The sequence below is a fragment of the Myripristis murdjan genome, chromosome 8 (genome assembly GCF_902150065.1).
Source record: "Myripristis murdjan chromosome 8, fMyrMur1.1, whole genome shotgun sequence".
NCBI lineage: Eukaryota > Metazoa > Chordata > Actinopteri > Holocentriformes > Holocentridae > Myripristis > Myripristis murdjan.
Window position 1 is genome coordinate 25,483,210 of NC_043987.1, and position 26,777 is coordinate 25,509,986.

The 26,777-nt window shown below is 46.0% G+C and overlaps 1 protein-coding gene across 9 annotated transcripts in view; it reads left to right on the plus strand.

The window, feature by feature from the left end:
* arhgap23a (Rho GTPase activating protein 23a) overlaps positions 1-26,777 on the plus strand; it is a 76,335-nt gene that overhangs the window by 42,854 nt on the left and 6,704 nt on the right. For 4 of the 9 annotated variants that reach the window (XM_030056960.1, XM_030056955.1, XM_030056956.1 and 1 more), the window contains exons 2-21: positions 5,489-5,692; positions 8,780-8,804; positions 9,336-9,428; positions 10,751-10,829; positions 11,592-11,646; positions 13,522-15,166; positions 19,488-19,643; positions 20,359-20,470; positions 20,583-20,622; positions 22,390-22,527; positions 22,673-22,981; positions 23,089-23,150; positions 23,266-23,384; positions 24,086-24,204; positions 24,294-24,446; positions 24,620-24,698; positions 25,604-25,677; positions 25,813-25,902; positions 26,012-26,137; positions 26,279-26,320. In XM_030056960.1, coding sequence (XP_029912820.1) covers positions 5,489-5,692; positions 8,780-8,804; positions 9,336-9,428; positions 10,751-10,829; positions 11,592-11,646; positions 13,522-15,166; positions 19,488-19,643; positions 20,359-20,470; positions 20,583-20,622; positions 22,390-22,527; positions 22,673-22,981; positions 23,089-23,150; positions 23,266-23,384; positions 24,086-24,204; positions 24,294-24,446; positions 24,620-24,698; positions 25,604-25,677; positions 25,813-25,902; positions 26,012-26,137; positions 26,279-26,320 — 3,720 coding nt within the window. Of the gene's footprint in view, positions 1-838; positions 891-5,488; positions 5,693-8,779; positions 8,805-9,335; positions 9,429-10,750; positions 10,830-11,591; positions 11,647-12,612; positions 12,926-13,521; positions 15,167-19,487; positions 19,644-20,358; positions 20,471-20,582; positions 20,623-22,389; positions 22,528-22,672; positions 22,982-23,088; positions 23,151-23,265; positions 23,385-24,085; positions 24,205-24,293; positions 24,447-24,619; positions 24,699-25,603; positions 25,678-25,812; positions 25,903-26,011; positions 26,138-26,278; positions 26,321-26,777 lie in introns of those variants that run through there. The other 5 variants (XM_030056957.1, XM_030056952.1, XM_030056953.1 and 2 more) reach the window with 5 other exon arrangements.

A 26,777-nucleotide genomic window follows, 5' to 3' on the forward strand; every position in this document is an offset into this window, starting at 1 on the left:
ATTACACTTAAAATAAGACAGAAATAACTTGTTTTTAGACAATTTTCACTTGTTTCAAGTGAATTTTCACTTGTTCCGCTGGCAAATTTTACCAATGAAACAAGCAAATTTTCACTGAAACAAGTGAAAATTGTCTATAAACAAGTTACTTCTGAGGTGACCATGTCTTATTTTAAGTTTAATGAGATATTTTGACTAGAAGTAAGACATTTTGACTTGAAATAAGACAAATATTGTTGGTAAGATTTTGAGTTTTTGCAGTGAAAAAGGCTGCTACAGCTAAAAAAAAAAAAAAAAAAGGTAAATACAATAAAATTGCTTTGCCTGCCCTCCAAAACAGCACAACCGCCCATGAATCAATAAGCAAATATCCACATAAGAACCATGTTAAACTGCAGCGCCTACACCTACTATTAAATTGGTGTTTTAAGGCTAAAATGCCTCGATATGTGTTAACAATCCAAGACAAAACTCTGGCTGTAGGCTAAGCTTCTGTTAGATAAAGAGGAAGTGCGCTGTGTTTTGCTGTTTCGTGTACTCTCCAGCGCCGTTCAAGTTGAAAACCCTGTTCAACGAACATTACATCATCAACTGTTGGCCTAGTTGATTTGGCAAAGGCGTTGAACTGGTTTTTGACTGCCGTTCATATAGACACAGCGGTGCTCGCACACAGTCACAGACACACAGACACATGTGTATGTACAGACAATGAATCATGTGCTTTTTTGTAAAGAGGGAAGGTCTTGGACGTGTGCTCGGTGTGCTGCTGTTATTTGTAAGCGTTTCATTGATGAGTGTCTGAGTCCTGCAGGGCATTTCGACGCAGCTCATGCCTGTCCGTCATCTGCGATAGGATGCATTTAGACGTGCAGAGGTGGCGGAGCGTCCCGGTGAGTCACACTGATGGAGGAGCTGTCAGGGTCATTTTTACCCTCACCATCCCTGTCCCGCTCCCTCTGGCCCTCCTCTCTCTCTCTCTCTCTCTCTCTCTCTCTCTCTCGCTCCCCAGCTCTGTGCTGTCGGTGCAGACATCGGCTCCCCGGATTAAAGGCCCGTCAGCATTTGTAACCTCTGTAAAGCTCCACTTTTCAAACAGGTTGCAGCTCTCAGCTGTTTGAAAGAGCATTGTTCTGCCCCGCTGCCCTGGTTTTAGCAGCAGCCGCTGTATTCCTCCGTGCTGCTTCAAACCTCTGTGTGCTCCAACGAGTGAGGAGAGGATTAATGTGATAACTGACACGTACTGTAAGTGTTGGTGATCTAACTGATAGGGATGATTAATGCTGCACGACACTGTTAACTCATATTGTGTTCTAGAAAAAGCCTCTTATGTTCACAAAACCCCCGAAAAAGACTGACTTTATCACTCACTTTTTTTTATATTTTTGCAGTTCTTCCTTCTGGCGGTGTGATTTGTCATTCACTTACAAAGTCACAACCTACAAAGTTGGAGATTTGAGACTTTATGCATTGTAATTTTTCAGCTCTGGTGAGGTGGCACCATGACATCATGCTCTCTCATTGGCTGACTTGTTTTTTTTGTTTTTTTTGCCCTTTCAGTCATGCATTTTAATGATACACTCTCTAATTGAAATCAGGGAGAGAAATATCCACAGGAGACAGCTTGCCACTGCGTGTGTCAGGCATCATAAAAGGACACATGTGCGCACCGCATCGCCTCTCTCAGCACCCACTCGAAGCAGGAAGCAATTGTGCGGTTTCACATGCTATTCTGCATATTCAAAGGCAATTGTTTCCCCCCCATGTGGCATTTTAATGTGCTTTTAATGAAATCGTACATGCGCGTGGTTTTCCCCCCGGGGCTCCGTTTTGTCTGAAAGATAATGAGAGTTGAATCATGATTGCGATTGTCTTCAGACGGGGACCGCGTCCAGGTTTCAGGCTGATAGGAGTGCGAACGGAGCGACGACATGAATTCCATTGGGAGTCGTAGGAAATACCAAATGTCTTCCCGTTTGCCGTTCGGTGAGTGAGAGGGTTCCCTCGCCTGCATCCTGAGAGGCCTGTGAAACCTCCATAGGAAGCTGAGTTTAGACTGCAACCCGCAGAAAGAATTTTCCAAGCGCCTCGTTGGTTAAACCGAGTGTCCAACTGACTGGGGAGGCCAGTGTGTGTCAGCAAAAATTGCATCTGTTTTTTTTTTTTTATTTTTGGGGTGAAAACTAAAATGGCAACAGACAGATGGATGGATCACGTTGAGCTGACAGATGAGAGGAGAATGATGCAGTTATGATTCGTTTCTCGGTTGGGTTTTTTTTTTTTTTTTTTTTTTTTTTTTTTGAGGAAGTGGGGCAACCGTAGACTCAACAGAATGGCCGAGCAGAAACGCACATCCCACACGCTCCCGGCCAGCCGAGTGGGAAACGGTGCTGGCTCAGAAACCCAGTCAGACCCTGTGTGTTTTGGGTAATCACAGGGTTTGGTATTCCCAGTGCTGGGAGGGGCCATGTGGTCGAAACCGGCGTGCTGGAGCCTGTCCCTCGCTGGGGCCCGACACTCCTCCTCCTCCTCCTCCTCCTGCTGCTGCTTCTCCTCTCATTCACTCGTTCGCTCTCTCTGTCGCTCACTCTCTATAACCCCCCCCCTCCTCCCTTCCTCCCTCCTCTTCTATGCCAGTTACAGTGTGTCTCAACATGCCTGAACCAAAACCGCTCCCTGTGAGGAATCCACTCTGTCTCTTCCTCTTTTCGCCCTCTTGCTCTTTCATTTCCTCTCTTTTTTCCCCCCCTTTTCGGCCTTTCTTTTTTTTATATCGCTTTAATTTGACACCACAAACACTCCTCCTTCCCCATGCACTTTTTTTTTTTTTTTTTTTTTTTTTTTTACTGCCCTCATCCCACATTATAGGCCTGTCTTCGTGCCTGTTTGAGCAAACAGTTAGAAAGGAGTTATTTTACTGTTTAGACTGCCGGGCTGCCTCATCAGGCTTGGAGTTTTGCACGGTTTTGTGTGTCCTCAGTATGCAAAAAAAAAAAAAAAAAAAACCCACTTCATATAAACTTCACGATATGTTTAGTGACATGTTTCAGTCCAGATTTATTTTGGCCACTGGAAAAAGTGCTGTTGACAACATACATCTGCAAGTACAGCCAAAATATATTTCAAATGAATGTCATCCACTTGTCTAAATACATGTTTTGGTTCATTTTGAAAGATTTCTCTTTTTTAAAAAATTGGATGTGTTTTCCTGAATGGGATGGAAAGGAGAGGAGGAAGAACGTGCGTGGCCAAACTATGCGCAAGAATCGCAAGAATAAATGCGGCGATGGAGGAAGAGGAGGTGGAAGGGAGGAGAGGTGAAGGAAGGAGAAGGGAGAGAAAGAGAGAGGAGTGAGGGAGTGGAAGTGCGTCCGTCTCTTTGGTTATTTAAAGGAGCTCTGAGCGGCTGGTGAGCCCGCCACTTCCTGTCTCCAGCCTACCACTTCCTGTTGTGTGGCTGCGCATGGGCATGGGCCAGGTCAAGTGCATGTGTGTGTGTGTGTGTGTGTGTGTTTGCGGGGGGACACACCATATGGGTCTGCGATATGTCAGCGTGTGTTTGGGTATGAGGGGGGATCAGGAAGTGAAACATAGGTTGTGCATTTGGGGGGGTCACTGCTGCAGGCTAGACATGCTCACCTTTGGCCCTCTAGCATTGAACACACACACACACACACACACACACTAACTGTCACTGTCGAGTAGCTCACAGCATTTGAGGAAACACACTGAGGTTTTGGGAGGCTGGAAACTTTTGTGTTTAGTAACATGGCCACGAAAATCTTCGATGGGTCCGTGTTATGTTTCACGCCAACATTTTATCATGCACTGTGATAAACGATAGGATGTAAGATGATGATGTTTGTTCAAGTTTTTTTTTTTTAGCATATGGCCTGTAGAGCCTTAGACTTTAAAAATCAAATACTAACAATTTAATACATCTAATATAACCAGGTTTTTATTTGGGATGATTTCAGGGTAGCAACCCCATGCACAGTGACTTTTAGTTATACACAGTCTCCCCTCACCTAATACCCTTTATTTGCTATGGAAACTGAGAATAAATGTTTATTTATGGCATAATTTGTATAAAGTTTTACTAATCTCTTACCTAAAACTGCCAGACCTAGTCACTGGAGCCACTGATCTACTAGGGACACTATACTCTTTACTCACACGGTAACTTGACCTCTGGGTCACTCTCCTAAAAACTTGCTGTAACCTTTTATGTCACTAAGACAGAGTTAAGTCATAGTTGCACCACGGAGAACCTAGCATAACAAACAGTGTATTTGCTTTGTAACTGTGCCACAGCAGACTTGACCTCTGAGTTGACATGAGGAGGATTTTTCCCTCCCCCTCCTGCTCCTCCTCCTCCCTCCCCCTCCTCCCTCCCGCCTGTTTGGTCAGGTGATTGTGTTTGACTGACAGATGTGGGTTGTTGGGGCAGCAGGAGGGTGATAGTTCTCGCATGTGTCTGTCAGGTGAACTAACCGGTATTTATTCAGCCTCAGGAATGAGATATTTAGAGAGCGGGCTCAGCTCTGCCTTCATTCCCCATTCAGCTGCTGAGTTCAAATCCCCCCCCCCCCGGCCGTTTCACTGTGATAAGCCCAAGGGCAGTGCGGTCATAATTGAGGAAAAAGGGGCGTCCTCCACATTCCTGAGTGCCTCTGCTCTCCTAGATGCCCCCTTTGCCCCGTCTAGACACGGCCATTTCCTGATCGCGGACCCCCCATGTATGTTTATGGACCATTGTTCGGGTGCAGGGTGCCACGCAGGGCTGGCCGAGGTCTGCTCGCGGCATTCAGGACAGAAATAAGACATTCATGGGGAAGTTGCTAATGTAATGCCCAGCAGTCGAGGGTTGATGTAACTGCTGCTTCTGTCTGGAGTCCAAGTATAGAACGGCCCTTTTGCAACTCAGGGGAATCATAAATAAAGCGCCGCATCTGGAAAACTGAAATACTTGTTCGGCCCTGTTGTTTTTAACAATGAGAATATGCAATGGGAATATTCTCTTTAGAACTGGTGATTAGGTGATTAACTGATATTAGGTGATTCATTTCTGAATATGCTTCCTCCATCTGGAAATGCTACAAGTTCATAGCTAACGATGCACGCTCTACATATGTTTCTGTGCAAATGATTTCTGCATCTGTAAATCTGATAATGAGAATATGTGTTGTTGCATGCATATGTGCTCTGATAGGGATGCTCACTTACACATCCACGTCAACATGGAAGTCTGAGCTATATCTTTATTGATCTACTCTGTATTTTTGTAGTAACTTGTACTATCCTCAATTCTTTCTTCTTACTCTTTCGGTGCATTTTGTATTCATCTTATTCGAAGTTTTTTCTCTCCTGTGCTGCTGTCATGACCCATTTTTTTCCCCGGGGGATTATTAAATTTTCATCTAATCTAATCAAGAAATCATACAAATTGACCTGAATCTGAGCCCTGATAGACTCCCTTTGTGTCCTGCAGGGTAAAGGGCGGAGGGATGGTCTCTCCTCAGCCAGCGAAAACCCCCGGCCGGCGATGGCGGCGAGGCCGGCGAGGGAGGGGGTCGGCGTGGGCTGGCAGGGTCCCAGGACGCTGGTCCTCCACAAGAACTCCCAGGGTTTCGGCTTCACACTGCGCCACTTCATCGTTTACCCTCCAGAGTCCGCCCTGCATACCAACCTCAAGGTGAGACCGGCATTCCCAAACCCTGTCCATCACCCAGGGCATGTGCAGGTCCTTGGAAAAGCTGATGTTTTACCAATATATTTCAGTGAAGTATCAATATCCAAGGCCTAGAACAGTGTGAAATACATTTGGGCTTTGGGATGAAATCCTTCTGATCTCATGAAAGACTTTTGACATGGTATATAAGACCCAAAGGCAATATTCAGCTGTAAATTGTTAAATATAACATTTTTTTTAGAAGATGTCTTAAAAATGGCGTGTTTTCTCAGATCTCTGTTTCTTTAATGAGATTGGAATTAGTTCATTACAGATCCTGATATACATTTTGAAAGATGTTGCTGCCTGAACCTCTATAAGTCAGTATTTCAGCAACATCAGTAACAAACAGAACCAAAAAAATTCGAATTCAGCTAAGGCCCTATAATGAGGCACAACTTTAATAGTAGCCTGGAACATTCTTTGCATTTACAGCAGCGGGGCTCCAGAGCAGACCCGGCCAGAGCTCAGAGATAAAGACGATCATACTGTAGCTGAAGGACGGGGAGGTTAAACCGGACAAAATGAAATCCTGCAGCAGAAAGGGAGCAAGCAAGCCGCGCTGACTAAATACAAAGGACTGAGCAAACCAAGCCTATTAAATGGGTTCTTAAAGGACGGGATTTGTGCAGGACAATAAGATTACGGCACAAAATAAAGACATGGACTCCTCATTAGTGAGAGAAGATTTTGAAGAATACAGGGATGTGCTGCTCAGTGTCTCCACATCCAACCAGACACACTGCTTTGAACAAGAGGGAAAAGAGGACTGCATGATATTGGCTGTAAGAGAGAGAACCCAATTTGTCGTTATTACTCATGAAAAAACGGTTGCTCCATTCCATTATTTTTCCAATATCACAGGCTTCATTTTTGGTCTTGGTGAATTCAAGCTTGTTGTGGAGTTGTGAAATAGGCCATCATGTCAGTGGGTGACTATTTAGCTCTTTGAGGTGTGGGGGCAAACAGTTACAGATGTGAAATTGCGGGATTTGGGGCGTTGGGGTGGGGTCAGGCAGCTGAAACAAGGCTCCTATTATTAGCAGCTGCAGATAGGAACACAGATTCAATGAGATCTGTTGTCTTAGCCTGGTACCACTCTCTGGCAGCCTGGCTGTACCAGGCCAAGCCATGACAATGGGCCCACTGCTGGCCTTTGGCCTTGGATCTGTCCTTGTCTCCTCTGCCTGGGGGTCACATGGTGCGGTGGGACAATTGGAACCACAGAGCTGCTCTCCTTATCTGAGGAAGCTTCGTGGAAATCTCCCAAATTGCCCTCATAGTGTCCCATTATCAGAGGCTTGTGGGCTGCATGACTCAATTGGACACTCATTTTGTGGTGTCTGCAGGTCCTGAAGGTCTTAAAAATGTCTTAAATTTGATTATCGAAGGACTTTGCGGTTTCGTCTTTGGCGACAGAACCTATATTGAAGACACGTCTAATTGGTTTCATAGTCATATTTCTTTCAGTGGCAGAACTGGTCTCATATTTCATCATAAGTGCCATATAATAGGTCCTGAAAAGTGTTAAATTTATCTTGCAGACACCCTCTATTTGCTTGAAGTGTTGATAATTTTATTTCCACGGTCACAATGACAGTGGCCTCTTTTTTTTTAGCTGTATCAGACATCTGCATAATATGCAGAAAGTTTGGTTTGTAAGTGTAAATACCTGTGCAGGAATATACTTTGACCCACTTTGGCCAAGCATACCTGACCCAGATAGGCTGTCCTCACTCCACTGTCTCCTCTCTGCTCCCGGATGTGGCCAGACTGGGGCTGCTCAGTTGTCGAGTGTCCCGAGCTCCTCACTCTATTCTGGGGTCGGCAGCTCTCCTTTCTCTGCCTCTAAACCCCCCACCATTGTCTGCAGAGCCAGGAATGAGCCCACTCAGCGCAGCCTAAAGCCAGGCAGCAGTCAGCCCACCATGTCCCTAACCCCAAATTGTCCACTCAGCTTAGTATGTGTGTGTATGTGTGTGCGCGTGCATGAATGTGGGTGTGTTGAGCCGATGAGAGTATAACGAGGGCTGGGCAATATATCGATATTATATTATCGTGATATAAGACTAGATATCGTCTGGGATTTCGGATATCGTAATATCACGACATGACATAAGTATTGTCTTTTCCTGTCTTTAAAGACTGTATTACAGTAAAGAGACACTATTTTCTGAACTTATTAGACTGTTGTAGCTGTTATATTAATTATCTGTACCTGATTAGACATCATATTCTCTTTACTGATTGTCAAAAATGTGATTAATACACCAATAATCATCTCTATAATATCATCAAAATATCTATATTGAGATATTTGGTCAAAAATACTGAGATATTTGATTTTGTCCAGTATGACCATCACATCACCCCGATGGGACACGGTTCCCAGAGTCTTGTCTCTCATTTGCTGCATTTGCTGTAGTGCATGACATATGACATCATTATTACCTAAAAAACTGTCTAACCTGAAAGTCAGTCTCGCTTTGAACTGTGCTCCGACACTAAAAGCTCATAAAAAGAAACAGTCATGCCTCAGACTTTTGGCTTGGAATAACAGTGGAATCATCGGCATTCAAGGAAGCTTGTAAAAAAAAAAAAAAAAAAAATACTGCATGGCTGGAATGACATGAAGATTCTGCGAGCCCCGTCGGTGAACCGGGGTTGAGGGTGACATAGGTATTAAGTCCTCCTCGGCCACCTCATATGCTTCTCTTACATGCCAGGTCAGTGACCTAGCAAATGCTCAGGTCGACTGCTATTGTGTAAAAGTCAGCCCAGGTAAGCCGACCCAGTAACACGACTCCGGCTCAGGTCAGTGTGGAGGCCTGGGTCAAGCTCCGCTCTGCTTCGTGTGAAAGTTTAGTGTTTAAACCACGATGCCGTGTGTCTGAGGAGTCATGTCATCTGCTGCAATTGGATTTCCATTAGGAATCCATGGGAACTGCCTCCTACATGGGATCAACCTGGATCACATCGTGTGTTATTCCCAGGCTGTGCTCCGCCCGGATAGCAGTAATAACTCTACCTCTGTTTTTCTTTTCCTTGCAGGATGAGGAGAACGGGAATGGAAAGGGTAAGTGTTCCCTCTGCCTCTGTCACCACTCAACAAATCAAATCGGAGCAGGACAAGTTAACAGCGGTGTAAGGGACCTCAGTCTCTGCAGCCACACTGCGCCCCCTGCAGGACGTTATGCAGCGCTGCATCCAAAGCACCATTTAGTCAAGTCAAGCTTCTTTTACATGGCACATTTCACACACAGGGGAAAACAGTGTGCTTTACAGTTAAAACAACAAAAACCTAACACATACAAATGCAGTGCCATCCCACCATAAAAATATGTATCACATGGTGGTAAAAGGGATGTATACATGTCACACTGAGAAATGTCGAGCACACACACCAGCACAATCTGACTCACAGTATTAAAACCTAGTCAGAGTTTTTATTTTAGAAAATGCTTTATTAAGGATCAGGTTAAAATTGTATTTCTAAAATAAAGATTGAAGTGACAGGAAACTATCCATTGTGTACAAGTGGTTCTTTTGCAAATCAACATGTTTTATCCCGTAGTGATCTTTGTTTTTTATGGCTTTGGTCAATCAGGGTATCAGAGAAGTCGACTGGAGCCGATGGACACCATATTTGTCAAGAATGTGAGAGAAAGAGGTCCGGCCCACCAGGCGGGTTTGTGTACAGGTAATGGGAGCATGTGCTGCAGGAGCCTGAAAATGCTGATTTGCAATGGAAATCTATTGGGAAGAGAAGTAGGCACACGATGCTAGAGACGTGAACGGATGCACAATGGTATCAGAGGAAAGGGGGGATTATCTCAGGATAATGATTTTCTATCTCTGTCTTCCTCTCTTGTTAACACAAGCGGTAGATCCTGTCAAGAATCTCTCCTTAACGTATCTGCCCGTGATACCTGAACAGATGGCGCCATAATACCAGTATGACAAATCAAATTCTCAAGTGCACATGAATGTGACAGAGCCACTTACGTTTTCCTGTTGTGTCTTGCAGCTGTAGCGAGGCAGCATTCCACTCTCAACAGCCCGGCCAAACCAAACCAAACCAGTACCTCGCACAAAGCACCACACAGTCAAACACAAGCCGTCACAATGAGAATATCACATGCCGGCACGCACATGAACGCTCGCACAGACACACAAATACATATACTGTTCATGTATATCTTTGATTGTGCATTATGTCCTTATGAATGGGGGAAAACAACTTTAAATCCACTCAAATAACTACTTTCCCATAAAGTGTGCCAAGAGTCTCTGTCTCTAATATCCTCTGCCACAAAAAAACTGCTTCAGATTCTCAAGTCATTTACTCAAGTAAAAATAGCAATGTCGTAATCGAAAATTACTCCAATACAAGCAAAAGTCCTGGATTTTAATGGTACTCAAGTATCACCAGCAAAATGTATATCTCAAAGTTAAGTACTCACTGTGAAGAATGGCTCCCACAGTATAAAAGTATTCATGTATGTAAGCTATAAGAAGTTTCAGCTCCGATTGCTCCCCGTACTTTTGGCTGTTTTAACCTCTAACGATGCATTGTATGTATGTCGTATGAGCTTATCGTTCGTGTTGCTTTTAAAAGCTTATTCTGCAAAGTAAGTAGCTACCAGTCAGATAAATGCAGTGCAGTGAAAAGCAGAATAATTTCCTGTGAAGTGCTGAGTCGTAAAATATAAAGCCTCACAAATTAGAAATGCTCTGCACACGATGAGTGGTTAATGAGCTAACTTTTTGGATATGAGCAAAATTTTAGACCACAAAGTTTAGATGAATCGCTGGTCCTAAATGCTCCCTTCACATATATTTTTTTTATGAATATGACTTCCGAATTAATTTCTAGTGAGTTTATTTGGTCCTTGCTCTCCATTAAACTGTAACAGTGCAGACAGGGAACGTAGAGATGGCATTGAAAGTCAGGCGTGGGCTTGTGTCCATGCCGTCCTGCTTGATACAGTGCATGCAGTTCTGAGTGCATCTGTTTTGCAGGGGATCGGCTGGTGAAAGTGAATGGAGAGAGTGTTTTAGGCAAGACATACTCCCAGGTGATAGCCCTCATCCAGAACAGGTAAGACCTACTGCCTGTCAGCACTTTGCGCCTTTGGTGTGTTTATGTACTGACCATGAGTTTGCTTTGCCTTTGCATACTGATCACCTGTGCGTCATACACGGTGTCTTCTATTAGTTTTCCCTGCTCCTAAATAGAGCAGCCTGAAGCGGTGTATTCTGTCTGCTCATGTCCTGGACTTGGCTGCTTATGAAAAAAAGAAACGGTGTCCATATATTGAATTTTCAAATGGCTGAACGCTAGAAAGGCCAATGACCCGTTATCATAAATGTTAGATTTTATATAGCTCAACATCCAGATCTCAAAAATCCCCCCCATTACTTTTTCTATGCACACTCTCTGTGCAAATCAGTGTTGATGGTGCTTTTTTTTTTTTTTTTAATCACACGGGAAATAGTAGTTTTAATTATGTTTACTCCCTTCAGTTTATACCATACTGACCTTCTCCTAGTTCCCCAAATCCGGTGGCAGGTCGGAGGTCAGGCTCAGCTGCAGAACAGCAGGCCGGGCGCTGGTGGGGATTCAGTGTCTTGTTCAAGGACACTTCATCTGGGTGTTAGAGAGGATTAGTACAGATATACCTTTTGTGTTTCAGTGCCAATTTCCTCAGAATTTTGTGTGTGTTTACACTAATTCCTAGTGGAACGTGTCTCTTCATATCCGCTGTGTTCCTCACGGTCATATAACCTCTGACCTTCTCTCTCTCATTTATCTCTGCTTTTTCTCTCCTTCCTCCTCTCTTCCTCTTCCTATGTTCTGCAGTGAGAGTGTGTTGGAGCTCTCGATTATGCCAAAAGATGAAGATGTGTTGCAATTGGTAAGTTTAAGCAAGACATTTTTCACACACCTTATCCCGAAAAAATAGCACATCCCAAACAAGATAAAGTACAATATTGGCATGATGTTTAGATAGATAGATAGATAGATAGATACTTTATTCATCCCGAAGGAAATTCACAGTTTTCAGCAGTATCCACAGATAACAAGATTAAATAAAAAAAATAAATAAATAAATAAATAAAGAATAAAAGATGACACTAGAGATCTAAAGATCTAAGTACCCAATGTGCAAAAAATAATGTGCAAAAAAAAAACGTGCGCATGGATGTATACAATGTGCATACATGTGTGCTGCCAAAGCATAATAGCACATTTAAGAAGAACTAACAAACTAACATAGAGAATTTATCCATGGACATCTATACATGCCATATACAAGCACACATTTTTGAATTAAGTTGTTTTAGCACAATATATTCCACTGTGCTTGTTTGCAGATTTCAACCAGGAGTCTCTCAGTCATTCTCCAAGAATGTGGAGATTTTGAGAGCATGACTGTGGCATGACTCAGGAGCTCTAAGCTCTGTGTTTAGATGGCAACACGCACTCATTATAAGCCACTATCTTGACTGTCAAAGCTGAAGCTGAAAAGCAGCTCCGTGCTGGCTTCACACACACCCATGTACAGCACCGTTTTGTCAGTGCACACGTTGCTTCATGCTCATTCACATGATCAGACATGTATGGCTCATCCCTTTGCCTCTGCTGTGAACCAGGAACAAAACAACAGCAGCATACCGTGATTTCATAGAAACTGTTTGAGGAAATCACCAGATTGAGTGATCTTCCTCACCAGTCCAGACACATCATTATTCCCTGGAAACCCCAAAAGTGTAATACCCGCTCAATTACACTGCTATGCTTTAACATTATACCCACTCCTCTGTCCTCACACTCCTCCTCTCACTGCTACGCCTGTATCTGCTGCATTCCTCACATGACATCACCAGTGCGACGCCTCCTTCCACCCTCCCGCAGGGTGGAGTGAGGGAGAGAAAGAGGGAGGAGAGAGGGAGTTTGGAAGGACTGGAGAGAGGACAGAAAACAAGAGGATCAACAGATAGCAAGCACGGGAGAAAAGCAAGAAAAGAGAGATCGAGTGAGAGAGTAACCGAGGAGAGTGTCAGAGTTGAGGGTTAAACGGTGTTTTTGAGGAGACGTTTCCTGTCCTGTCCTCTCCTCTTCCTCTGTGTCTGTTTGTGGTGACTACAAGCTTATAAAGATCCTGAATCTGTTGGACGGCCTAGATCAAGTAGGTAACTGTGTTTGTGAGTTGCCCTTTTTTTTTTTTTTTTATTTATGGATTTATTCATGTTGAAAGTTGCAAGTTACTTTTTGATGACTTGGGGCGAGTGAAGCTTGAGATGTTCATTCGGTCTAAGACACCCAGACAGACTGAGCAGTGCTTGTTGTTCATGGTGACTCCTGTTTTAGGCGGTGCGGCGTGCGTACATCTGTGTATAGGACGCTGCTTTGGACATATGGCTTTTGCAGCTGGGTGCAGTGCTGTGGCTTTTGCTCGAGGCAGTTGCTTCTCGGTGTAATTTGCTCGCGAGCCGTGTTTGTGTTGAGAGCCGAGGCCCTGGGGACAAACTGTGGCAAAGGGGCTGAGCTGAGGGAGACGTTTCCACAGTATGGCTTGTTGTGTAACGCAGCGCAGTGTGAAGCTGTTTGGTGGAGCTGCGGCCGCGGCCCGTGTTGTCATTTGTGTTCTCGAACTTGTTTTTTGACAGACATTTTATTTATATCTCTTGGCCGAGCACGCCGAGCCATTTCTATACCTTTGCATCCTGTCGTGTCAGCATCTCACCTCTCTCTCGTTCCTCCCTCTCCCTCTCTCTCTCTTTCGCAGGCGTACTCCCAGGATGCCTACCTGAGGGGCAACGAGCCTTACTCAGGGGGAGCCCAGAACCTCCCGGTACCGCCTCCCCTCTGTTACCCACGCGCTAAGACCCAGCCCACCACTGGAGCCCCCTCGTCCGTGCCCATGGGCCAGAACCAGCTGGATAACTGGAGCCGCTGGCCAGGCTCCTCCAGCCCCTCTTCACCCCTGGACAACCGCTCGGCTGTGGGCAGCCCGGCCAGCTGGCAGGAGGGGCGGGCGGGCGAGCCGGGCGGCGTGGGTCACAGTAGCCCCGCCCACCGCACAGAAGAGATCCAGTACGGTATGACTGGCCAGCAACCTCAGGGCCAGACCAGGGGGCGCTCCTACTCGTCTTCTTCCTCTTCCGGTGGTCCCCTGTCCAGCCCGCTGCAGGTCCACTACCCCAACCACAACACTGCCAGCTCCTCCCAGGCCCAGCCGCGGAAGTCCAGCTCGGCGTGGAGCAGCCCTCCCCTGCCTCAGCTCAGCCAAAGCCGCAGTGAGCGCTGCCAGCAGGCCCTCTCCGACTGGTACCACAGCCAGCTGCCCGAGCGCTCAGGACGCAGCATGCAGAGCCGCCACCGCAGCTACTCTCAGGACCGGCTTAGCGAGATGAGGAGGCAGCAGCAGCGGACGGGCGGCTGGCCTCACAGCGCCTCCCAGGACACGCTGCTCCTCCTGCAACAATCAGGTCCCGGGCCCCACGGGGACTCATACTGGTCCTATGGAGACTGGGAGGGGGCCCCGGGTCGAGGTCCTCCTGCCTCGAGCTACGCCCGAACGCGCTCCGAGAACCTGCTGGCCCAGTACGATCGCTACGGCCGCTCATTAGAGACGCTGGACCGGGCGGGCTCCGGACTGGTGTCCCCTCGCTTCGAGAGGCCCTCCTGGCTCCAGCAAGCTCCCCAGCCCCCGCCTAGAACTGAAGCGTACCAGCGGCACGGGAGCCATTACGGTGCAGCACAGGCTGCTCCGGCGTCCCGACACGCACAGTCCCATCCCAAACACCATCCCCAAACGAACGCGCAGGCCCACTCCCAGCCCCAGTCCCAGCAGGCCGCTCCGCAGAGCAGGCGGCTGCCCCCGGCACAGAGCATGGACGACCAGCCTGTGGGATACCGTAGCTATAGCCCCTCTTTTTACCGCAAGACGGGCCGCATCATGCAGCAGGCCCACTCTTTCAGGGACCCTTCGTACTCTGGCCCTCACCTCAACTGGAACCCGACCCCCAAAACCAGCCCACCAGAGGGCACCCCGGTCTCCCTCACCACCTCGGCCTCTTCCCCCATGGCCTCCACCACACCCGAACCCCAAGACAGAGCGTACAGGCCCACGAATCACGAGAGGGAAAACGTGCCAGCGGAGGAGCAGGTGGAAGCCGTGGCGGCCGCGCAGACGCAGGAAGTGGTGCTGAGACAGAAACCTCCCACGGGGCGGAGGAACGCCCACGGCATGCGCCATCCCCACTACGCCCTGCCCATGGACGGCCTGGAGCCCACGCTGTTCTCCCCAGAACCCCAGGAAGCGGCGACGGCGCCTCGCCCCGCAGGAGACGGAGTCCCGCGCAAGCCGAACGGCAACCTCGCCCCCCTTCCCATAGAGGATGACTCGCTGGCCTCCATCCCCTTCATAGGTAAGAGCCTCATCCGCTGTCTGATCTTCGTCTCGGCGTAATCCCCTCGCAGAGCTCAGCTGACCTTCAGATTTCATCGCTTGCATTCTACACGTAATCCATATTGAGTGTTTATTGAATGTTAGTGAAAGCTTAACTGAAAGCAAACGCAGAGCTATAATTCAGACACAATTATGAGCGTTTGAGGAATGCGTGTTTGTCCTTAATTTCCTCCTTGTCTGTCTGCACAGGCTCCAGGCTCCTCTCAATTTCAGTTTCCATTCTCTCATTGTGAATCAGTCAGTGTGTGTGTGTGTGTGCCTGTGTGTGTGTGTGTGTGTTCCTGTATGTTTGCTTTGGGTAATATTGGCAATTCCCACAGTCGTGCAGACAGTATTAGTCGTGTGATTGAATCGTATCTGATGGGAGTTCACTAATCCGCTCGCCTCCTCCTCACCCGGGCTCTTAGGTCACCTCACCATGCTGAGGAAATGAGGTGGAGTCTGACTTCCTCTGTGTGTGTGTGTGTGTGTGTGTGTGTGTGTGTGTGTGTGTGTGTGTGAGCATGAGTAAGCCTGTCATCATCTGAAAATGTTCATGTCTGAAGGATTTTTTTTTTTGTTAGTGCTATGAATTGCAATGGAAATGCAACTGTTGCATAAATTAGCGAGCAAATAGTTCAACCTCATTGCAGAACAAGTCAAAGGTGGCTTTTATGAATTATTGCTTGTAAAATAGACGACTTATCGACAACAATAATGATTCTTGAGACTCGTTCCTTTTTGTAGTTGGTTTTTGTTTCCTTTCTTGTTGATGTTTTCTTTGACATCCATGAAGTCTATTTAAACACATCGACTTCACGTTTTATTTGTTGCAACATTTCAGTGGTTTGCATCAAATCCACTTGACAGTCGGATGGAAACCCAGCTATTGAGGCAGATTCAATGAAAACCGCAGTGAGGATGACCCAAATGGTTGACAGAATATCGTACATTTGACACCGATCTCGCTATGATCTGATTAAATGACGTACTGTGTGTTCTCCATATGCAGTCACGCATGTACGTGAGGTGGTTTGTATGTAAATGTGCAGTGCACCCTGCGTGCTGGCGTCAACAGGAGGCAGCTGTGGTCTTGTCTTGGCTTGTTCCTCGCTCTGCAAAGGCAGAAGAACGAGAGGCGTCAGCAAGCCCAGCAGCTTGAAGCGTTCAGCGCGAGCAGCAGACATGAAGTCAAACCATAAGCAAACTAAGTTAGCCAGCCAGTCAGGCAGGCTGTGCTCACAGCCCCAGCACAACAACCAGCGCTCACCCCTAATGCCAAATAGATTCAAATCAGCTGACTTGGAAGCTTTGACCCAACTTGGAATGGCCGTCGAGTCGTGCGCCCGGCCAAGCGAGGCCAGGGCAGGAGAAGCAGACGACAAATGAGAGAGATGCATCAAGAGGGAATCGAATGCATCAGAGACTCAGGCAGCAGAACGCATTCCTGCCTCGTACCTACCTTCAGCTGAATTAAGCGAAACTAGGCAGGCAGAGCTGCAGGCCGGGACATGTTTAATGACCAAGACTGAAACTAGGCTAGTCTCTCCCCATAGACGGGGACTAGCTCCTCTCCTCGCCGCTCCTCTCTCCCTGCCTCGGTCTCCTTATCTTTCTGACAGGGATGCTGATACGATCTGAGCCTGTTTGGGAGCACGCAATTTAGCAGGCTGTTGTTCTTGTTGTGCGCAAAGCACAGACGCCGCGAGCGGGGCGGCACAAAGGCGGGCTGTGTCTGACGGCGAACGCGTCCCGCTGTCCTCTTGCATGCCGACAAGTTTCCTCTCAACTTTTTCTCTCCAGCAGCCTCCCTCTTTGATCAATTATTTACAATTCTATTTGATGGCTCGTAAGAGGTGAATAAAACAGGAAGGGGCATGCAGCAGGCAAACAAATCCAGTGTTTTCTTTCCACTGAACAAGTTGCTCTCTCCCCACTTAGGGAGGCTTTTCAACATGAAGCTAAGCTGTAAATTGCCAGGAGGTTTTTGCGGTGCTTCTTGTAGGGAACAGTGGGGGCCCATACACTCAGCTCCCGCCCTCAATGCCGCTATTGTGCTCCGCTGGAAGATGAAGGAGGAAGCGAGGGGGCGGGGGGGTCCCGTCTATTACTGTCTTTACAAGCCGGACCCCTCACACAACAGCAGCAGCCCGGGACCCGGGCCCAGCTCCGTGGTCTCAATAACCCCCGTCTCGGTTCCAAGGCCTCCCATCGTCTCGGTGCTGATTCACACATCCGTCTTCTCTCTTTTCCTCTCTCTCAGTTTCACTTTGCCTGCCTCTTTTTTACTTCCTTAGCCGTCTCTCCCTCTCTTTTTAGGTCTCTCTTTCGCTCTCTCAAGCCTCTGCCTCCTTCGTTTTCTCTCGCTCTCCCCCTCTTTCCCTAAATTCCTGGTTTTCCCGTCTGTCTCTTTCTCAGTTTAACCCTCTTCGCCCTTTCTCTGTGTGTTTCTCCCCGTCTCTCTTTCTCTCTTTAACTGTATAAGTCATTATTTCTGCCCATTAGTATGGAGCATGTGAGTAGGTGGATGTGGGTTTTGTTTTGTGGGTTTTGTTGAGTTTTTTTAAGCTGATTTGAGCCCCCATCTCCTTTTTTCCTGGCCTTTTCTTTCTCTTTATCTTTGTGGTCACTCTCTCTCTCCTATCTCTCCGCCGCTGAGCTCCTATATGATATAGAGGAGGGATAGAGGTTAGCAGTGTGCTGTAGTATGTAGCTCCTCTCTGCAGGCCCGTCTCTGTCTCGTGGCTCTGAGCTCACTCTCTGGCTGCCAGTTAATGACGGCCTTTGTTAAACCCACAGCCCGGCTATTTCTGGGCCCCGCTGTAAACAGGCAGATTCCTCATCCCAGATTGGGAATGCTCTCTGCCTTATGCTGGGCCCGAGTACGTACAGGAGCGAAGGAGGCCGATGGAGCGCCAATGACCAGGGCGGGAGATGGAGGGGAAAGGGCGTATGAGAGAGAGGGGTGTGTGAAGGACGTGTGGGGAGAAGGTCGCAGAAGATGGCTCCGTACAGTCATTGAGGTAAGAGAGGGAAGATAGTGAAACCAAGCCGGCGATGGAAAATGGAAGAGCGTGAAAATGAAATAAGAAGCCGTGAGAAAATGTGAATTTTCAGAGGGCTGCATGGCCTGGTCCGTGGGGGCGAATCTCTCAAACCGAGCGAATGCAGCCTCCAGAGTCCTCTGAGTCTCAGAACCTTCCTGGCTCCCTTTTTTTTTTTTTTAATTTCAGAAGAGTGAAGCTGTGCTGCCCTCTGTTGTTTAGAGAGAGAGCAGACCAGGCCTCGCAGCGGCACGTCCCTGACAGTTTCAAATGTCACCGGCAAATCCTGCTTCTCCTCACTGTATGCAAATTCTGGGCTGATCTCTAATCCTCTGTCTGTCAGGAAGTGTGTGTGTGTGTGTGTGTGTGTGTGTGTGTGTGTGGCAGTTTCATATCCCTTTGCATCAGTTGACATAGTTAAAATACGAGCACGTCCACCGTGACTCTTCCTTACATTTTTATTTTCTTGACATTGTAGCTTATCTACTCCATTCAAAACAAAACTACTTTTAAAAACACAATCTGTAATCTGTAACGCACCGCCAACAAATTCTGTGCTCTACTTGTGGGACTGGGACAGTTTCTTCCACATGCATCCACACACCGAACACCTCGTTTATACACCTAATTTATACAGAACTGAAACCTGCAGCGTTGAACTGCTCGGGCACAGACCTTTCGTTGTTTTCAGTTGAAGAGATCTTCTTATGGCAACAGGACATACAGGTACTGCACCTCTTTTAGTAAAGTCACCTCGACCTCGACCTCATTTTTATCAGAGGCCTTTGTAAGTTGTTGTCTGCTGAAGCTGTGCGTTTGCATTTGTCACTGGACAGTTTACAGTTTCCAGCGTCTGTAAGGGGGATTTGTAAACGACCTGTGCTCGAGGTCTGACTCGACCTTCCTCACTTCTCGCTGCCATCTAACAGATATAAGAAGTAGCTCATGCTGCTGCGGTACGATTGTTGCTATGTGTCTGTTTGCGGGTTGAAAGAATGTGAAATATCTCGACGAGGTGAACGGTGAAAATGCCTCGCCTTATTCTACGCCGAGATTCCGTGTCTCCGATGGTAACCCGGCGCCTCCACATCATTCCTCTCCCTTGAAAAGAGCTTCCTCTTGATCTAACCCCCCTTTGCTTTACCCTCCTCCTCCTCCTCCTCCTCCTCCTATTCTCTCTGATCCCCTTCTACTCCATCTTAACACCCATTCCCACCTCCCCTCCTCCCTTTCCTCCCTGCGTCCCGCTTCCCACAGATGAGCCGACCAGCCCCAGCGCAGATTTGCGCGCCCGCCACGTGCCAGCGTCCTCCGTGGTGTCCAGCGGCATGAGTTCGGCGCCCGCCGTGGTCACCAGCCCCGTCTCCCCCACCTTCACCTTCCCCCTCAATAGGCTCTTCTCACACGACTGCAGTGAGTGACCCCCCCCACCCCCTCCAACCCCCTCCTCTCCTCCCCACTGCATGCACCTTGACCTCGTGACGTGCTCGTGACGTAGATGCACGCCGTCTGGTTGCTGTTGTGCAGTTGTTGCTGCAAGAGGGTGCACGGACCTCGCCGCTCTCCTTTGTTTATTCCGTTGTTGCATGCTGGATTTGCAAATTGCATGTCTGACACTTTGAAAATAGTGCGCCCCAGTTTGCACAGGAGGTGTTTGGATGGAATTGTTTTTTTTTTGTTTTGTTTTGTTTTTTAGAAGTGCATGGTGACAAAGAAGACGGGGCATAAATTCAGTGTGGCGCAGTGTCAGTCAGTCAGTCTGGTGTGAATTAGACAGACCTAAACTTGCATGACTGCATGTCTTTGGTTTTCAGAGGCTACACCTGCATGCCAGTGGTGAGCAAAGTGACTGGAGAGTGTGTAATCTAACCCACTGTGCCAGCCCATCTCCATTCTTACCACCTCATCCATTCACCCACACAGCCTCCTCCACCTGTCGCCTCCCCCCCTTCACCACCCGCATCTTTTAATCCAACACCAGCCCATTGGTGATTGGCATTACATCAACATTCTCTCTCTCTTTCTCTCTTTTTCTTCCACTTTATTTCTCTGGCTGTCCTCTCTCTCTCTCTGTCTCTCTCTCTCTCTCCCTCTCTCTCGTTCGCTCATTCATCCTTTCACTGAGCAGGCAGTATTAAATCCAGTCGCCGTTCCTCCTATCTTCTAGCCATCACCACGGAGCGCTCCAAGTCTTGCGATGAAGGGCTCAACACGTTCCGGGAGGAAGGCCGCGTCTTCTCGTGAGTACTGTGGGACCGAGACGCCCGAGGGTGTTTGGTTGGATAAAATAAAAATGTGCAGGCAGCTGGCCGTCCTGACAGCTACCTTCATCTTTGTTTTTGTTCTCCACAGGCGGCTACCGAAGAGAGTCAAGAGTTTCTTCACAGATGGGGTAAATTCTCGCTCTTTAAATAAGACATAGCAGACATCAAAAGTCTAAACAAGCCTACGCTTTTCTAAATTTTACCAACCTGAACCTCTAAGCAATAAGTCTACGCTGTTCTGTGCTTTTTATCATTTTCCAGGTTTGACGCTGCACACTATGCAGCAAAGAAGTCTCCAGTAAAATCTTGATGTGAATTGATCTAAATAGAGTCAGTTGAGGCTACAATATGAAATTCTTTGCTGTGAGTCAGTCATGTGTAATGTTAGTTCTTCCTCTTTCCCAGAGGCCAAAATTAACTTTTTGGCCTCTCTGCCAAAGTCGCAGGTAGATGACTAAATGTACCTGCCAGACATATTCTTGCAGGCCAAAATACTTCAATTACACAGCTATGTCATATGCAGTTTTTAATCACTTTTGACAAAATAACGCATATTATGATTTCACAGAAGTGACTGAAGGAGTACATAATGCAGAGACTAATTTATTCTAGTTACATAACGGAACAAATGACTCCTTGTTTTTCCTGTTAAACTGATACAGTGAACAGAACATGATCCCCTCAGCAGTATCGAACTGAAAGTAACATCTGTGTGCTCCTCTCATTAAACCTCCTCCGAGGTGTAGCGGTGCTGTTTTTAGTAACATCTGTGTTGTTGAGCTCACACTTTTTCTCTTGGGGTGCTTTGACGCTGGGAATACGCCTCCATAATTTCAACTCCTTTGTCTTCCAGTCACTGGATTTATAATATGTCCATGAATATTGTTTTTTTTTGTTTGTTTTTTTGTTAATTTTGTGGAATCTTGCAATGGTCAGACAAACAAGAAGATCTCTAGAGGACCAGGCAATTTACCCCTCGATACTCTAGAAATAGGGCAAGTTCAATTTTAATTATCTCTAAAAAATTAATTTTTGGGTCCCATTTCTCTTACATGCCACGTGGCATGGAGGACTGTGAATTTTAGTTGCCAGAGGGAAATTTTATATCCGCATTTGGCGAGTGATAATTTTAGATCCTGCTCCTCCCCCTCGGTCGGTTCCCACTCCAACACTTGTTACTCATCTTGGTGAGCTGTCTACCTTGATACAACATATAGCCCGAGCCTGAGGCGGTTATAAAACCACCACAGGTTCTGAACGAGCAGATCATGCATGCAGCCGTTCTGCAATTTAAAAAGCAATGCTGAGTGTTGATGCAGTGTTGTTGCTGCCCCAACATGTCCCAGACATCATCATCAAACGATAATTTAGGCAAAAGGGAGATGTGAACACAGGCTCACTGGCAGGCTGATGATCAATATCAATAATATATCTCATTTATTTTTGTTATTTTAATATAAAAAGTTGCATATTGCAGCTTTGAATAAGGTTCAGGTGACGATACATGATCTTTGTGCATGCTTTGAAATATGTTTTGTTAAATGTTAATACAATTACAGCCCCCTAAAATAAGAATTATGCACACTTATGCAACTAATACATTTGTTTTACTTCACGACATCGTAAAAATATGATCATTTTAATTCAATGCACTGTCAGAGATGTGCAGCCTAACGATGTTATTTCGATTTTGTTGGTTACCATACCCAAATGACAGGGAAAAACCTGATTTAATAGCTTTTTTATTTCCGGCATCATGGAAATAAGGAGTTGAACGTTTGAAAGGGTGTACAGACTTTTGATATCCGCTGTGAATTTCTGATATTGTACACTACAATAAACCGCATATCATATCAACCAAAGTGGAGCTGAAAATGGTCTTGTGTGTGTTGCAGTCTCTTGACAACCTTGGTACGGCGGAGGACGTGCGCTCCAAACGTCACTCCACCTCGGAGCTGGGCAGCATCACCTACAGCGACGTGCGGCGAGAAGGATGGCTGCACTACAAACAGATCCTCACAGAGAAGGGCAAGGTGGGCCCACCGACCTCGAAAAGGCAGAAAAAGCATGAAAAACTTGTCGATGAATATCAATCTATCACCGTTTCCCCTTCGCCATCCCTCCCTGACTCTCATCCCATCTCCACTTTCCGTGCTTTATTTCTGCTTGGCGTCACAGAAAGTGGGCAGCGGCATGCGACCGTGGAAGCGGGTCTTTTCGGTGCTTCGCTCCCATTCGCTGTTCCTCTACAAGGACAAGAGGGAGGCGGTCCTTCGCGGGGCCACGATCGGAGGCGGCGCTGAGGACGAACAGCCCATCAGCATCCGCGGCTGCCTGGTAGACATCGCCTACAGTGAGACCAAGCGAAAGCACGCCCTGCGACTGACCACCCAGGACTTCTGCGAGTACCTGCTGCAGGCAGAGGACCGGGAGGACATGCTGGAGTGGATCAAAGTCATCAGGGAGAACAGCAAGACGGACAGCGAGGTCAGAGCTTTACCTCTCTAATGCTTTCCTCCATGCTCAGCCTGGTGTGTGGTTTTATGAAAGAAAAGGTCACATCATTGAAATGCAGTCATCTGTGTTTGTTGCAGGAGTTTGGCTTTTCCAGACAGGCCCTGATCAGTAAGAAGCTGAATGACTACAGAAAACAGAGGTGAGGCGATTATTTGTACTTCCAACAAAATGAGGTTGTCATCATCACCGGTGTCTTCTGATGTCATCCTGGTTGATCGTTTGAGTTCCACCTGCCTCTCTGTCTCCCCCTGCAGTCCGACAGGCAGCAAGCCCGACTCCTCTCCCAGGGTGCCCCGGATGAAGCCTCCCTTCCTGCTGGCCAAGATGGAGAACCCTGCCGGGGCGCCGCGCTCCCCCAAACCTGACGGTAAAGGTCGGTGTCAGAGGCAGACACAAGACTCTGGAAATGAGTTCCACTTTACATGGAGCAGTGTTATTAACAGAACATAACAATTTACTCACTTCTTGTTACACAAACAAAAGATTTTAGAGGTAATTTATTTGATTTGTCGCTGGTTGGTGTATTACCTTCTATGTTCCCCAAACTGCCAATCACATCCTCTCTTATTTTCAAAAAAATCATGTTGATTTAATGAGCTGTCTTCTGGAAAATCAGGGAAACCAAACCAATGTCTACTGTCATCCTTTTGGATAAAGCCAAAGCAGTGGGAAAACTTTTCTTCCATTTCTCCTTAAAGTTAACATCCATTGAGCAAGCGATGATAATTTCTGTCCAAAGTAAGCTGCTAGGTTACAACTTTTTGATGGTTCAAAACGTAAATGGATTAAACACTGAATTAAAAATGACTCCCATATTTTAATATCAGATTAGGTCAACATTTCAGTGTGATAATGTTCATTGTCTGCAAGTTTCAGTCCTGTAAGGATCTTGGAAACATTGATATGATTTCACTTTACATTTTTGAAGCAATTTTTATTTCAGGTGGTGGACTTTTTTTAATTTAATTTTAACTTTAAACCTAACAGTAACTCGCTATCTAAAACTGATATTCATTTTCAGTATTTTTGCTACCTGTCCTGACTGTCGTTTGTGTGGTTGTGGTTTATCCTCAGATGAGAGCAGCCCTCCAAAGTCTCCATGGGGAATCAACATCATTAAGAAGTCTAAGAAGGCCGGGCCTAAGGCTTTTGGTGTGAGGCTGGAGGAATGTCAGCCAGGTGCTAATAACAAGGTCAGTCACAGTTTCCTCCATGTCTGTCTGAAAGCAGCGAAACCGACATCCTGCACGCAGCCGCTGACGCATTTGTGATCCCATCCCAGTTCATCCCCATGATCGTGGAGATCTGCTGCGGCCTGGTGGAGGAGATGGGTCTGGAGTACACCGGCATCTACAGGGTCCCGGGGAACAACGCCATGGTGTCCACTCTGCAGGACCAGCTCAACAAGGGTGTCGACATCAACCCGACAGAGGAGGTGAGGAGGTCAACACCCGGCGACGTGTAAACAACACCTGAGATCAGATAAGAGATAAACCAGCGCCGTTTAACCGCCAGTGGGATCAGGACACGTGTTTTAATTTGCATAGAGGCAGTTTGTTGATATTATTGTCGCTGACTTGTCTTGCTTTTGTCCCATCCTGTCAACAGAAGTGGCAGGACCTCAACGTCGTCAGCAGCTTACTCAAATCTTTCTTCCGGAAACTTCCAGAGCCGCTTTTTACTGACGGTGAGTCCAGAGTCACAGTCACACCACCGGTGTAACTTTCAAAATGCAACATATCACATGTTTCTTACCATTCCTCTGTAAAAGTTGTGAGGTTACATTACATTATCACTTTCTGTACATAGTAACTTTACTATGTTACTCATTATATTACTCAATTACCTTCAGTAAGTACAAGTTATGCTGTGGTAGAAGTGGTAACCCTTTGAAAATCACAGAAACATACACAACACCTGAACTCTTTTAAAAACCTAAGTCCATATATTGATTTAAAAGTATTAGCAAATATTATAAAAAAAAAAAAAAAAAAAACAATAAATAAATAGATAAATAAAGGAAGGAGCTCGGGTATCCTAATTCCTACAAGTTTAGAGTAGAAAAAAAAACTAAATAAAACATTGATGTGTAGGCTAAATTATCTCGATACCATCTTATTAAAACAATAGCGGTAATTAAATTAAATATTAAGATAAAACATCTTGCAGTCAGCTCGAAGAAATGATTATGGATAATAATTTCACTGTAGCCTCTTTCTTATCCTCACTGTTATTGCAGTATTGTTGCATTTCATTAACAGATATATATATATATATATATATATATATATATATATATATTTTTTTTTTTTTTTTTTTTTTTTTTTTATTTCAGTCACTGAAAGTCATTGAATCATCCATGCTTTCAATTCACATGAGCCAAATATGACCAGTAACACATATTACTTACAGCAGTAACTGTAACAATATTACTCTATTTTATATTTTAAACAGCAACTGATTACACTCCTCTGTTACTCAGATATATAATGATATTATTTAACTCATGAAGTACTGTCTTCCACCATAGGCTCCCATGAAACTTACACCACCATCATATAACATCTTATTTTTTTTCTCATGTATTTACAGACAAGTACAATGACTTCATAGACGCCAACCGAATGGAAAACGCATCAGACAGACTCAAGACCATGAAGAAACTGGTACGTGAGCTGCCTCTTTGTTCAGAAATGAATTTGAAAAGGACCATTTCCCCACCAGGCATGTGTGTGTGTTTGCGTGTGTGTGTGACAAATTTTTTTTCTCAGTATAAACATTCCTCCCCTTCTCTTTGTCAGATCCGAGACCTCCCAGATCATTACTACCACACTCTGAAGTTCCTGATTTGCCATCTGAAGACTGTAGCCGACCACTCAGACAAGAATAAGGTCTGTGTAGAGGGAAGGAAGAATTACTGAGTGTCTCCACCGCCGGTGATGGTGATATCCTGTGTGTTAATGTGCATATGTGTGTGTGTGTGTGTGTGTGTGTGTTTAGATGGAGCCTCGTAACCTGGCGCTTGTGTTTGGGCCGACTCTGGTGCGGACATCTGAAGACAACATGACAGACATGGTCACACACATGCCTGACCGATACAAGATAGTGGAGACACTCATCCAACATGTAAGGATCCCCCCACCCTCACACACACACACACACACACACACACACACACACACACACACAACAATCACAGTAATGCAGTTTGTACATTTCTTGTATGAATGTCCTCTTACAAATTGCCTCCCTCTCTTGTCTTTACAGTACGACTGGTTTTTCAGCGAAGAGCTAGACAAGGATGAAAAGGTGTGTTTCCCATAATGCAGTGTGAGGTTGCAGCTGTATTGACCTTATGCAGTCTGTCCATTTTCACGGGTGTGTGTGTGTGTACCTGCATTCAATGGACTTCATAGAAAAAAAAAGATACAAGGACAAACCTGAGTACATGGCTCATTGTCATTCTCATGAAATAAACTGTAAAGAGAAAAAAAGTGTCTTATGTTTTTTGTTTTTTTTTTTTTTATTATTTTTTTATTAATAAATGACAGAGTTGGAACATTGTGCCAGAAGTGGAAAGACAAAAGCTGTTAGCCGGTGGCATTCATGTTGGCCGAGACACATAACACGGATTAGTGCACACCATAATAAAACACTGTAGGCTTCAGTTTTGATTGAAAGATGTCAAACTTCTGTAAAAAAAACCACCTTTGCATGACAGTAGATTTACATACTATTGTACTGACTTAAAAGCAGCACTCATACT